At 44.8% G+C, this 12394-nt stretch overlaps 1 protein-coding gene across 1 annotated transcript; it reads right to left on the minus strand.

Annotated features, from left to right (window-relative positions):
* Positions 1-2121: 2121 nt before the first annotated feature.
* On the minus strand, positions 2122-11310 carry R3HDML (R3H domain containing like). Its single transcript, XM_008158640.3, has 5 exons — positions 11053-11310; positions 8153-8271; positions 7895-8027; positions 6688-6803; positions 2122-2614 (listed from the first exon to the last, which is right to left on the minus strand). Exons 1-5 carry the CDS (start codon positions 11308-11310, stop codon positions 2482-2484), a joined length of 759 nt encoding a protein of 252 aa, XP_008156862.2. The 3' UTR covers positions 2122-2481.
* Positions 11311-12394: the final 1084 nt, after the last annotated feature.

The raw sequence follows: 12394 nt of genomic DNA on the forward strand, positions 1-12394 counted from the left end.
CTGCCATTATAATAGTACTAGAGGCCCGATGCATGAAATTCGTACAAGGGGCTCGGCCCTCACAGCCCTGACTTCATCCAGAAGGTCGTCCTGATAGTCGTTCTGCTGTTTGGTCTAATTAGCTCTTTATTATGTAGGATATTTGTATTCATCTTCTGTTTAATGCTTTACTGTCCCTCTAGAATTTTAAGCTCCAGGAATATAGGAACACTACAGATCTCAGGGTTTGACAATGTTTCTGTAAAGGGCTAATTAGCAAATATTTTAGGCTTTGTGAGACATGCAGTCTTTTGCAACTACTCATGTTTGCTGTGAAAACCTGAAAGCTGCTATAAAACATATATAAACAAATGAGCATGGCTGTGTTCCAATAAAACTTTATTGAGAAAAACAGGCAGAGAGCTGGATTTGGCTTATGGGCCATATTTTGCCCAGCCCTGATCTATATTAATGGCCACTATTCTCAGAGCTGTTAGTTTTATAGCACTTATTCTGAGCAAGGCACTGTTTTAAGTGGTTTCCATGTATATAGTACATCCACTTAATGATTTGGATGACCTCATGAGGCAGAGTCTATTAGTGTCCTCATTTTCAGATGAGACTGAGAGCTCACAGTAAATTACCCAAGCACCCCCAGCCACTAAGTTAAACTTGTACCTAGGCAGTCTGGCTCCAGAGCCTATGCTCTTAACCTTCCTGGTTGGTGAATGTATGAACAAATGAGTAATCAAATGAGACTGGGGTGTGGAAATCTTCAAAAAGTATAATATACTGCAGAGGTCTGCAAGTTGGAACAGAGCTTAACAAGCCAGAATACTGAGGTCAAGGGAGTTACAAGAGCAGATGAATCCCATGTCTGCTCTTTACTAGCTATGTGACCTCACATATACTGTTTGATTCAGGTTGCCACTTACATTTCCAGAACATTTGGGAAACTGACGTAGGATTGGCAAGCCTTTTTCTCCTCCCAATATAAGGACATTAATAATTTTATTAAAAACAACATTTATTGTCACAATTATATTATAAATGAACATTTTAATACCCCCACCCCAAATAAAGTAGTAACATTATAATCTAAGAATAATGAACTCACAACAGTGCCCTTGTTTCTCTTATTTCACTCATTTCCAGCATTTGGAAAGGGGCACTCAGTCTAAGCCTCATTTTTCCTATCTGTAAAATGGAGTAATGCTATATAAACATTGCACACATGCACTGATCTAGCTGATGTGCTTGGAGTAAAATAGGGGCTGAGTGGCTGTTAGCCCCCTCCCCTAGTCTTTCTCCTGAGCTGACTTTCTCCTCACTCAAATCCTTTCTCTCCTCTTTGACTTTTCTGGGAGCTGAGAGAAAGAGGGACCAAAAAGAGCCAGGGCATCTAATCTCAAAGGACTTTATTGGGGATGGAGGGGTGACATGCACAGGTTGTGGCCTGGGTGGGAATGGCCAAAAGAGAAGAAAATTCACTCCTGGGAAAATGAAAGGACCCTAGGGAAAGGAGCCGGTTTCCATCCTGGTCTTTGAAGCTCTCTCCAGCCAGTTGGGTGTGGGCCCCACCTGGAGGGCAAGGTCTGAGGAAGAAATTTTACTATCTTTGAAGACAAAAGAACTTTTGTGTGTTAATGGTATCTGGGTGGGGAAAGGTCGGGAAAGGGGAAGTGGTTAATGGGAATGAGAAAGAGATTCTACAGGAGAAATACAGAGTAAGACAGATAGGGACAGAGCTGGCAAGTAGATGAAAGGGAGAGACTGAAGCAGAGAGACTGAAAGGGAGAAGGGTAGGATAGATCCAGAGAGAGTTACCTCTGGCTAACTTTGGAGGGCCAGAGTCTGAGCTCCAACCTGAGTGCTTTGGCAGACAAGCTGTGCAGCTCTAAGTCACACCTCTTCACTGAGCCTCAATGTACCCATGTGTGAAGCGGGGGGCGGGGGAGGGGAGGGATCGCCTGACCCTGGGGTGGCTCTAGTAATATGAAATAGGAGTGGGGTGCTCACAAGCTAATTTCAATTATTTTTTTAACGTTCAGATCTAAAATGTTCCCAACTCAAGGAGGGGATCACAGGTCTTTAGTTGGCTATTAACCGATGGATAAAGGTGGGTTTCAGGATTAAGGTTATTTAATAGATACCTTTTATTGCATGGCCAAAGACTTGTGAGTTTGAGGCCTGAGAGTCACAAAACTGCTGCCACTGTTCCTTCCAACCCAGGTTCTCTGAGAAGTGAGTCGATTAAAAACGCAGGCCTCCTTCCTGGAGGCCAGAGAAAAGAAAGATGGAACTGACTAAAGAAGGAAGGCAAGGCAGTCGTTTTCTTCTGGCACATGCTAGACATTTAGAAAATGGAATCAGGAGAAAATTTCAGATGAGTGGAGGGAGTCCAATTCATGTCTTTAAATTTTTTTTTTCCTTGACCCATCTTTAGGGAGGGACCCTTAGAGGGTCAAGCCCACTGAAGGCCCGCCAGAGCACAGGGAAAATTTAGAACCACAGGAGCCGGTTGGATTTGAGCCCAGAGGAGCACATATTGCTACTGCAGCTGCCTTGGTAACTGGGGGGGCAGGCAGAACATGGCCTCCCCATCTTGTATGGAGCCTCGCCGATCCAGTTGCCCCTGGAAGAGAAAAGGTCCCAGGGAGATGGGGTCAAGAGACACAAGAGAGCTGTGTGAACAACCTTCACACAGGTTTCCAAATCTCGGCACCACCACTGGCTGGCTGTGCGACCTTGGGCAAGTCACATCTGCAAGCCTCACTTTCTTCATCTGTACAACCAAGAGAAGACTTCCCGCTGTCTGGCACAGGGATGCCGTGAAGATGAAATAATGCAGCCACATGTTCATGCACCTAGCACCATCCTGGCAAATAGGTGACTCCCCAGTAAGTGTTGGTTTTCTTATTCTTTCCACCACCCCTTATCCCAACTCAGGCAGATCTAAGTTCTGGGCCTGGGCCTGGATTCTGCCACCTGTTAACTGGTGACTATTAAAATAAACCATCTCATTTCTTGAGATTGTATTTTGTACTTTGAATGAAATAAATAAATGAAATGGTAACTATAAAAATTATGTGAAGACACTTTGTAACTTGTAAGAGTTCTGTGCAGCCCAGCCGGTGTGGCTTAGTGGTTGAGCATCGACCTATGAACCAAGAGGTCACAGTTCGATTCCTGGTAGGGCACATGCCTGGGTTGCAGGCTCGATCCCCATTAGCGGGACAGGGGAGGCAGCCAATCAATGATTCTTTCTCATCATTGAGGTTTCTATCTCTCTCTCTCACTTTCCCTTCTCTCGCTGAAATCAATAAAAACATTTTTTTTTTTAAAAAAGTTCTGTGCAAAGGAGAGCTCAAATAATGGGATGATGAGTGTAATTCAGTCACGGGGATGTGTCCATGTAGCCTCCTCATGGCCACTGCTGGACATTTATTTCTTCCATGGCCTTATCCCAAATCTATCCTACCTGCTCCTGAGTTAATCCTTTCAACTGACCATGGCCTTTAGGAGGAAGGGGAATAAGGAGCCATTGCTTAATGGTTACGGACTTTCTCTTTGAGGTTAATAAAGTTTTGGAAATAGAGATTGTACAACATTGGGAATGTAATTAATGCCACGGAACTGTACACTTAAAAATGGTTAAAATAGCAAGTTTTATGTTATATATATTTTTTACCAGCATTTTAAAAATTAATAATGTAATCCCCTGTCCAGTGTGGCTCAGTTGGTTGAGTGTCAGCCATGCACCAAAAGGTCACCAGTTTGATTCCAAGTCAGAGCACATGCCCAGGTTTCCAGTTTGATATCCCAGAGTGCGTATAGAAAACAACTGATAGATGTTTCTCTCTCACACTGATGTTTCTCTCTCCCTCTCCCTTCCTCTCTAACATCAACAAAAAATAATTAAAATTTAAATTTAAAAATATATTTTAAAAATTAATAATGTAATATACCAAAATCCACTGAATTTTACACTTCAAATGGGTGAGTTGTAGCCTATGTGAATTATTTTTTTTAAAGGAACATTGTATACAACCTTTGCCTGTTTAAGAACTTTCAGTGGTTTCCCATTGCCTATGCAGTGATTGGCAATTTTTTTTTGAAAAGGCCAGAGAGTAAATATTTTAGGCTTTGTGGACCAGATGTGTCTACCACATGAAAGCAGCCATAGATAATATTTAAATGAATGTCTTCTCTGTGTTTCAATAAAACTTTATTTACAAAAACAGGCAGTATGCCCTGGCCAGTGTTGCTCAGTTGGTTGAGCATCCTCCCATGTACCATAAAGGTCAGCCAGTTTGATTCCTAGTTAGGGCACATGCCCCAGTTGGGCTTGATACACAGTAGGGGGCATGCAGGAGGCAGCTGATTGGTATTTCTCTCTCACATAGATATTTTTCTCTCCCTCCCTCTCTCTTCCTCTCTCTCTAAAATCAATAAAAACATGTTTAAAAAAAATAGGCAGCAGGCCAGATTTTGGTCATAGCCCGTAGTTGGCCAACTCCTGGCATACAGAATCACATCACCTGTTTTGGTCAGGCATTCTAGACTGCTCTAGCAGCACGTGGTCCAGCTTACACACCTTATCTTCCCACAACTCCCTTCTCCATCCCACGGATTTCTCTTTTTCTCTCTCTTTCTCCTCTCAAGGCCTAAAATAATTTCCCCAGCTCTTTCTTGCTTGTGGCTGGCTAATAAGGTCACTATTGGTCTATAGTGTTAATTATTTTTGCAAATCCCAGTGCCTTATTTTCTTACACTTCATATGAACACTCTGGGCAGAAATAAAATCTTTTTTTCTCCAAAAGTGATTAGTGAATGACTATGAGTAAAGTCAGCCAAAGTGCTTAGAAAAGTATACACTTCTGGTTTCATATGGAACTTTCATTCATTCATTCATTCATTCATTCACTCACTCACACTTCCAGAGCATCTATTGGGCATCAGGATTTGTGTCAGATGCTGTAGTATACAATTTTCAAAAGGTCTCTTGGAAATTTACGGGCAGGGAGAGTGGGTGATGGAGACACCAAGGGTGATGGAATCAGAATAGTTCTTTGTTTTAATTTAACCACTTGGAAAAAAGTCCTACTGCTTAAAACACACACACACACACACACACACACACACACACACACACACACGGTCGACATCACTGTAGTGGAAGGATATTGAAATGAGTAACATCTATTTCCTACCCTTAAAGAGTTTATAACCTAGTCATAATCATGAGCATCATTCATTTACTGTGTACTATGGGCAACAATGTACTATGATTCTCTGAGAGTCAGATACTATTTACTCTGTTTAAAAAAAGAGACTGTAGAGATCAAATGCCTTAGCCAAAGTCCTCACTGTGTACATGGTAGAGCTGGGAATCAAACACAGGTCTGGTAATGACAATAAGAACCAACACGTATTCTGAATTTCTTAGGAGCCTGGGGGCGATTTCTGGGTCAGCTTACCTATAAGTAGAATATGCATCCATTTTACAGATGAAGAAACAGTCATAGAGAAGTTAAGTTAAACTACAATTGGAACCCTTTCAGTTTTAATTCCAGAGTCTAAAAATCTTAACAACTACATTATTAATACTCAATGCTGCAAAAATTTGACATGTCAGCAAGCAAATTGAAGAGTTCCATAAGCTGTATGTATTGGAATTTGGTTGTGTTTTTCCTTGTCTAATAAAGCTGGGTTACTATATGACACGCTGTCAATAGAAAATAAATAGCTAGAGAATTTATGTTCAGGCTACCAATGACTTCCAGAACATCAGGATAGTAGAATAGAGCCAACATGGGATTTGAAATCAACAGGCTTGTGCTTCAAATAGCTCTGTTACTTATTGGCTTTCCAACTTCTGGTAACCTCTCTTATCCTCAATTTCTTAACCTGTAAGGGAAAATATTTTCCCAGTGTCCTTCCCTTTTTCCTTCCTTCTTTCTCTTTCATCTCTTCAATGAGATAAGGTGAAAGTATTTTGTAAATGATCAAGGGCTACGTGAGAGTAAAAGTTGGTTATCATAATTTTGTAATTCCAAATATCATGTTTACTTAGAATTTGTTCTTGTTTCTGTCTCTATAAGAATCTGTAATGTTTGCAAGTTTGTATATGATACATTGGAAAGAAACTTCCATTTCCCTTTCTCCATATTCCATGGTATGAAGACCACTTGTGTCTTCTCTCGCACCACGCTGATTGGAAAGTCTGATTAGCTGAACATGCTCATTCGAATTCTCCTTCCTTTCTGCCTGCCTGCCTGCCTGCAGGGTGCAGGTGTTTTGTTAGCTTTATTTCATGTGTAAGCTTAGAGGGGCTGGCACTGCCCTTGTAGGAAGAGGCCTGTGGTTGCCCAGTGTTGTCTGTCAATGGGTGTGCAGGTCTAATTCAACAGTGAGATATTTGCAAGCCCACTTAGCTGGCAGATCTAAACCACGTTCTCCACTATTGAATTCATCAGTGTCACTGCCTGTCCACCTGCCTCAGTCCTTTATCTTCCAATAAATTCTGAAACTTGGGTAAAGCAAAAGGATTATTAACTGACTCTAAACCTACCCAAATGTATGGCATTGAGGTTACTTGGAATGAAGGAAGGCAGGTGTGTGTTCCTTTTCTTTGAATTCTGCCTACGCCACCCCAGGATCCACCTTCTTGCCCCAGAGCCCCCTCTGTCCCAACACTGCACTTACTTAATAGCGTAATTGCAGACCAAGTACACTGCCTGGTGCCAAGTGCTGCCCCAGACGCTAATGCTGCCACAGGTGTGGATGGCACAGCCCAGCCGGTTGGAGGATGCCCACACCATCTGCGGAAGGACACAGACAAGGGATGCTGAGAAGGATACAGTGGGGCCCAGGTTCCTTGGGGCTGGGAGGCTCCTGGACTTGCTTCAGGGTGGGTGCATTGTGAGGTCTGCCTATTCCAAGGTGAGGGGGCTGGAAGCATATTGTACTATAATGTTTCTCAACCGTTTTTTTTTTTTTTTTTTTACTACAGCTAACAGTAAGAAGTAAATTTTATATTGTTATCATGTGCCCTCCCCCCACATAATTGGAAAAAATGTATGAATCAATATTTAATCTTGTATGTGAAATATGTTAATATTTTCTGTACTGTTCTATTAGGTTTTTTCTTTTTCTTTTCTTTTTTCCTAATGACCACTGTTTGAAAATTGTTGTGCTGGAGTTTAAAATACAAACTTTGGAGTTAAATAGCCTTGGATCAGAATCTCACTATCACTAGCTGAGTGAGTTTGACCAAGTCATTTAACCACTCTGTGCCTCAGTTTCTAAGATGGAGGTAATAATATTTCATGGTATGTCAGGAAGGGCATTTGGCTTTGGCCTTACATTTCCAAGAGGGTCTCGAATTTAGAATTTTGACATTAACTCCACGTGAGTCATAGAGAGAGACCAAGAGGACCGAAAGAAGATATTTGACATGCAGTTAGAAGTTCCTGTTTTATTTCCTGCAATATCATATTGCATTGTATTTTTATGTGTGATAAGTGTTAACATATTCAATATTAATACTCAAAATATACCATGATTTTTATAACCTTATTTAGGTCTTTCTTTCTTTCTTTCTAAGATAGTGGATGCCTTAGAAAACAGAAAATACTAGAAAATATTTGGACCTATTGAATTCAAAAGCACTCTTGATCTTGTCAGACCACACATCTTCATTTTGAGGTCAAACAATCTGGTCAGCACACCTAAGACACTCAAAACCAGATCCAGTTCATCTCAATTCAACTTTGCAGGAACATGCTTATTATGTAAGAGGAAGTCCACAGGGGGCTCTGTTTTATTTTAGTTTCTGTTCCACCACATGCTTTTTCTTCTAAGGGACCAGGATTTGTTTTCCCATCAGCCCTTAGTCCCGACAAAGGGGTACCTGAGTGTAGTGGGAGCACACAGGGCCAGTGCAGCGCCAGGGGCAGTGTGGGTTGCAATCCTTTGGGGCTGGAAACAAGTAATGCCGCTTCTCCTCAGACCAAGACTTCACGAGATCCACCACCGAGCGGTACCTGGGGAGGCAGAGAAGATGGAAGACACGGGGGCGGGGGGCAGGGGTGGGGGAGTCACTCTGCCATCAACCTGCTCGGTCACCTTGTTGAATGACTGAGTGAAGGAAGGGCAGAGGGTCACTTACTGGCCAGAATGGATGGCGAGGTTCTGGCCCACGTATCTCATCAGCTGTGAGGGCCCGTGGGCCCAGATGCACTGGGTGGCCCAGGCCTCAGCAGACCTGGCCAGCCGCTCGTCCCAGATCTGGGGAAAGAAAGGCCATCCAGTTCCCCAGGGAACTACCACCATCATCACAACAGTGTCCAGACTTCACATTTTCCTGGTACCATGACTCCCCTGGCCCTCAGAACCCTGCAATAATCCACTTGACAGATTAGAAAACTGAGCTCAGAGAAGGCCCATGACTTCAAAGTCAACAGCAAATCCACACAGGAACTGACATGCACACCCAGGTTAGTCTGGTGCCCTTTCTCCTCACTGGGCTTCAAGATTGGGGCTTTCTGTTGTGAGTGGGGCTCCAGGGTATTGGTCCAGGTGTTCTCAGCAGTTAGCAGAGGCTGAGCCCAGGGTAATAGAAAGAGAACTAATTTTTTTTATTTCATTTATTATGTTTTTAAAATGTATTTATTTTAACTTTAAAAATACTTAATTCAAAAGATTTTTTGGAATAATAAAAACATGCACAAGTTTAATATGGAAGATGTGCAAATGAGGAAAAGTGGAAAGTCTCTCCCCTCTATTCTACACTTACCCCTCCAGCCACTGTGCCCCCTAGAGGCAACTGTTGCTGTGAGTTCCCTGTGTCTCCTTCCAGAAATATTCTAGATCTGTACAAGCATATATGATTACATATATAATTATACCAGCTACATATATATGTCTTTCTTGACAGATGGCTGCATGCTACACATTCTATTCAGCACCTTATTCTTTTCACTTAATAACTTGATTCCACATCCGTACGTAGAGAACACCCTCTCATCCATCATAACAGCTTGATCATTTTGCAATGTATGAATGTTCCAAGTTTTATAACCTGAAAAGTCATCACTTAAAAAAAATACTAGTTCCCTTCCAGCTCTGACTTCCTGGGGTTCTCTGAGAAGTCATTTGTTCCTTCAGCAGATATTGCACAGTATTTCTAGGCCTGGCGGACTCACAGTCTAGCAAGGAAATGAGATGTGAAACAATCATTACAATCCTGGAGGGTGTGAGAATGTGAAACGGGCTGGGACTTGCTTGGGGCTGTGGGAGAGAAAAGGCTCCTTGAAGGATATCTGTCCTGTGGGCAGAAGCCAGCTAGTGGAGAAGAAATGGGCACCAGCTCATAGTCTTCTGGGAAAGCAGAGAAATGCTTCCTTCATTCTACAAAGAGGTAAACCGAGGGCAGGCAGAGAAGATGGAAGACATGAGGTGGAGGAAGGAAAATCGCTCTGCTATCAACCTGCTCGGTGACTTTGTTGAATGACTGAGTGAAGGAAGGGCAGAGGGTCACTCAGACCCACACTCACCAACCCTCCCCGAGTCCCTGGTGAGACATCTCTTTCTCTCTGCTCTATACTGCATGCCATATTACGTAAAACCCTGCTGAAGTGAGTGCCTTGCACACACAACTGGTGCTCAATAAATGTGTCATTTGTTTGAAAATGGAGGGCCTTTTATGTGCCAGTTGGTATGTTAATAAATGAATGAGTCAGTCAATGAACAAATAAATGTTCTCCCCCTCTAGCTGCCTGCCCTTTCTGCTTCTGTCCCCACCCCTCCCCACACCTTATCACTACCTGTCATTATATTCTATATATATTTTGTTGATGTTTGTTTTCTAACATCCTCACTAAAATGTAAGTTCCAGGAGGAAAGGGCGTTTGTCCGTCCTGTTCTGGGTAGTGTCCATGAGGCTTAGCGTGGTGCCTGGCTCCAAACAGGCACTAGTAAGTACTAGTAAGTGCATGGACTGCTGCGAAAGAATTTGCAGGCTGTTGTGCAGCAAGTCGGGGGGTGGGATTGGCAATCTCTTCCCCTAAAGAAATCTGTGGGTGGGCTGGAAGCTTATGTCTCCAGACTGGTTTGGGACAATGGTCCCAGAGGAGGGGCTGTGATAAAGAGAAAAGTTTCCTCCTTCACTCTGGGAAGCTGGGGTAAGAGCCACCAGCCCTGTCTCTTTGAGAGCAGACATCCCAGCTTTCTCTCACGGTCAGCTGCTGGTTTTCCTCAGCTGGAGACCCCCAGGTACCAGTCCCCACAGCTCCAAACTCTACCTTCAGAGGCTTGTTGAGGATGGTCTGGGGATGTCCATCGCACCCCTGGGGCAGAGAGACAATAGCATGGATAGCTCCAGCCACCACCCTCTGCAGGTCCCCAGTGGGGAGCCAAAATTCTTGGGCAGGGTATTGTGTTGGCTAGGACAGTGGGCGACAAACTCATTAGTCAACAGAGCCAAATATCAACAGTACAACGATTGCAATTTCTTTTGAGAGCCAAATTTTTTAAACTTAAACTTCTTCTAACGCCACTTCTTCAAAATAGACTCGCTCCAGGCCGTGGTATTTTGTGGAAGAGCCACACTCAAGGGGCCAAAGAGCCGCATGTGGCTCGCGAGCCGCAGCTTGCCGACCACTGGGCTAGGACAATGGCCTTTTGCAGCAAGCACATTTGGGTTGAAATCCCAGCTGGGTGACCTTGGGCAAATTAATTCTCTGCATCTCAATTTCTTTATTTGGAAAATGAAGATGACAGTTCCTACCTTTAAGGAAGAGTATCCTCAAGGTTGTGTGAAGCGCCTGGCGCACAGTAGGTGCTCCATAAATAACAGTCCTCTGCTCCTGACTCCCCAGAGGCCCTGTGTAATCACCTTTGTACCCTCACCCATCAAATGGGCAGACTAAATCCTGCCCTTTCCACATGGTCCAGACACCCAGATATTGGCTTGTGGGGCCAGGTTGGTGAATGGTCCATCCCTTCCAGGGCAGGTTGAGACGGGTGGTGTTTGCTGGAAGGGGGACTGGGGAGAGCACAGGGACTCACCATATACTCCATGTTGGCAGCTGGTGGGTGCACGCTGGCCCTGATGTGGTTGTGATAGTCCAGTAAGGCACTCATGTCCCGGGCAGAGATGTGGCGCTTCCGCCGGTAGTGGGGCACCCCCAGGCCACTCAGGGAGTGCACTGCTGTGCCCTTGGTCCAAGCCAGCACTAGGGTGGCATTGGGCATCAAGGTGTTCACTGTCTGGCCTGCCCAGAAGAACAGGACTGCCAGGCCCACAGTGCTGGGCAGCGGGGGCATAGCTGGCTGAAGGGGTCACACGTCTGCCTTGTGCAGTCAGAGCTGGCTGCCTGGAGGGGGTGGGTATAAGGGCACCAAACCCTGAGTGTTCGCCAGCATTGCCATCCCAGAGGATGCTAACCCTGGGAACTTGGTGAAGACCTGCTGACTCAGCTCTGGCCCAACACCCTGTCCTTCTCACCCCAGCAGACTGAGTGGATTGCCAATAGGAAGAAATGCCCAGACAGTAGCTAACCTGGATCAGAACTTGGGGTGAGATGGTGCCACCACTTCAAAGCCAGGGCTCCATCCCACCAGCCCAGAAGAAAGATCTGTCCTCCCCATCCTAGCCGCCCTCTTCACCCATCCTGCTTAAAGTGGGCTCCTTCAAAGCCTTCAGAGGGGCAGGGCCAACCTTCCCCAAAGCTTAGTGAGGGCTCTCTTGTCTCTGAGCTGCTGCACTTTCAGCAGTGAGGGCAAGACACAGAAAGAAGCAGATGTGGAGAATGAAAGAGGCAGAGAGAAAGAAAAACAAGAAACAGAAAAGAAATGAACAAGACCAAAAAAGATACAGAGAAACTGAATGAAAGATATAGGAAGGTGGAAAGATACAACACAGAATGAGAGATGATGATAGGAGGAAAAAGAAAGAAACTGGGGGTGGAGTGGGGAGTCGGGGAGACAGAAAGAAAGGTAGAGAGAGAGAAAGGAAAAAAAGAACAGAGAAGAGGAAGAGAGAAATAGGCTTGAGAAGAGAGCTAGAGAGAGGCATGCAAGAGACCATGCAGCAGGAGCTCATACCCAGGACAGGCAGCTCAGGTGAGTGGCAAGAGGCGTCCGAAGAGGAGGCAGGGGACTTCTGCAGACACCCTGGCCCGCCTGGCAGCACAGCGACTTTAAAGTCCCCTGGGAGCTGATGGCATCTGACGCGCCCTGTCCCACAGCCCCCTCCCCTTCCAGCCAGGCCAGACTTGAATAGGAGGCTCCGCCCACTGCCCATTTGCTGGCTTTCCTCTCCAGCCTCTGCTGTTCCCACTTCCATCTGGAGTGTGCCGGGCTGGGGCTAGGCTGCTGGTCAGGGTAGGGATGTGGCAATGGCAGGGAT

Source organism: Eptesicus fuscus, chromosome 12, assembly GCF_027574615.1.
Source record: "Eptesicus fuscus isolate TK198812 chromosome 12, DD_ASM_mEF_20220401, whole genome shotgun sequence".
Taxonomy (NCBI): domain Eukaryota; kingdom Metazoa; phylum Chordata; class Mammalia; order Chiroptera; family Vespertilionidae; genus Eptesicus; species Eptesicus fuscus.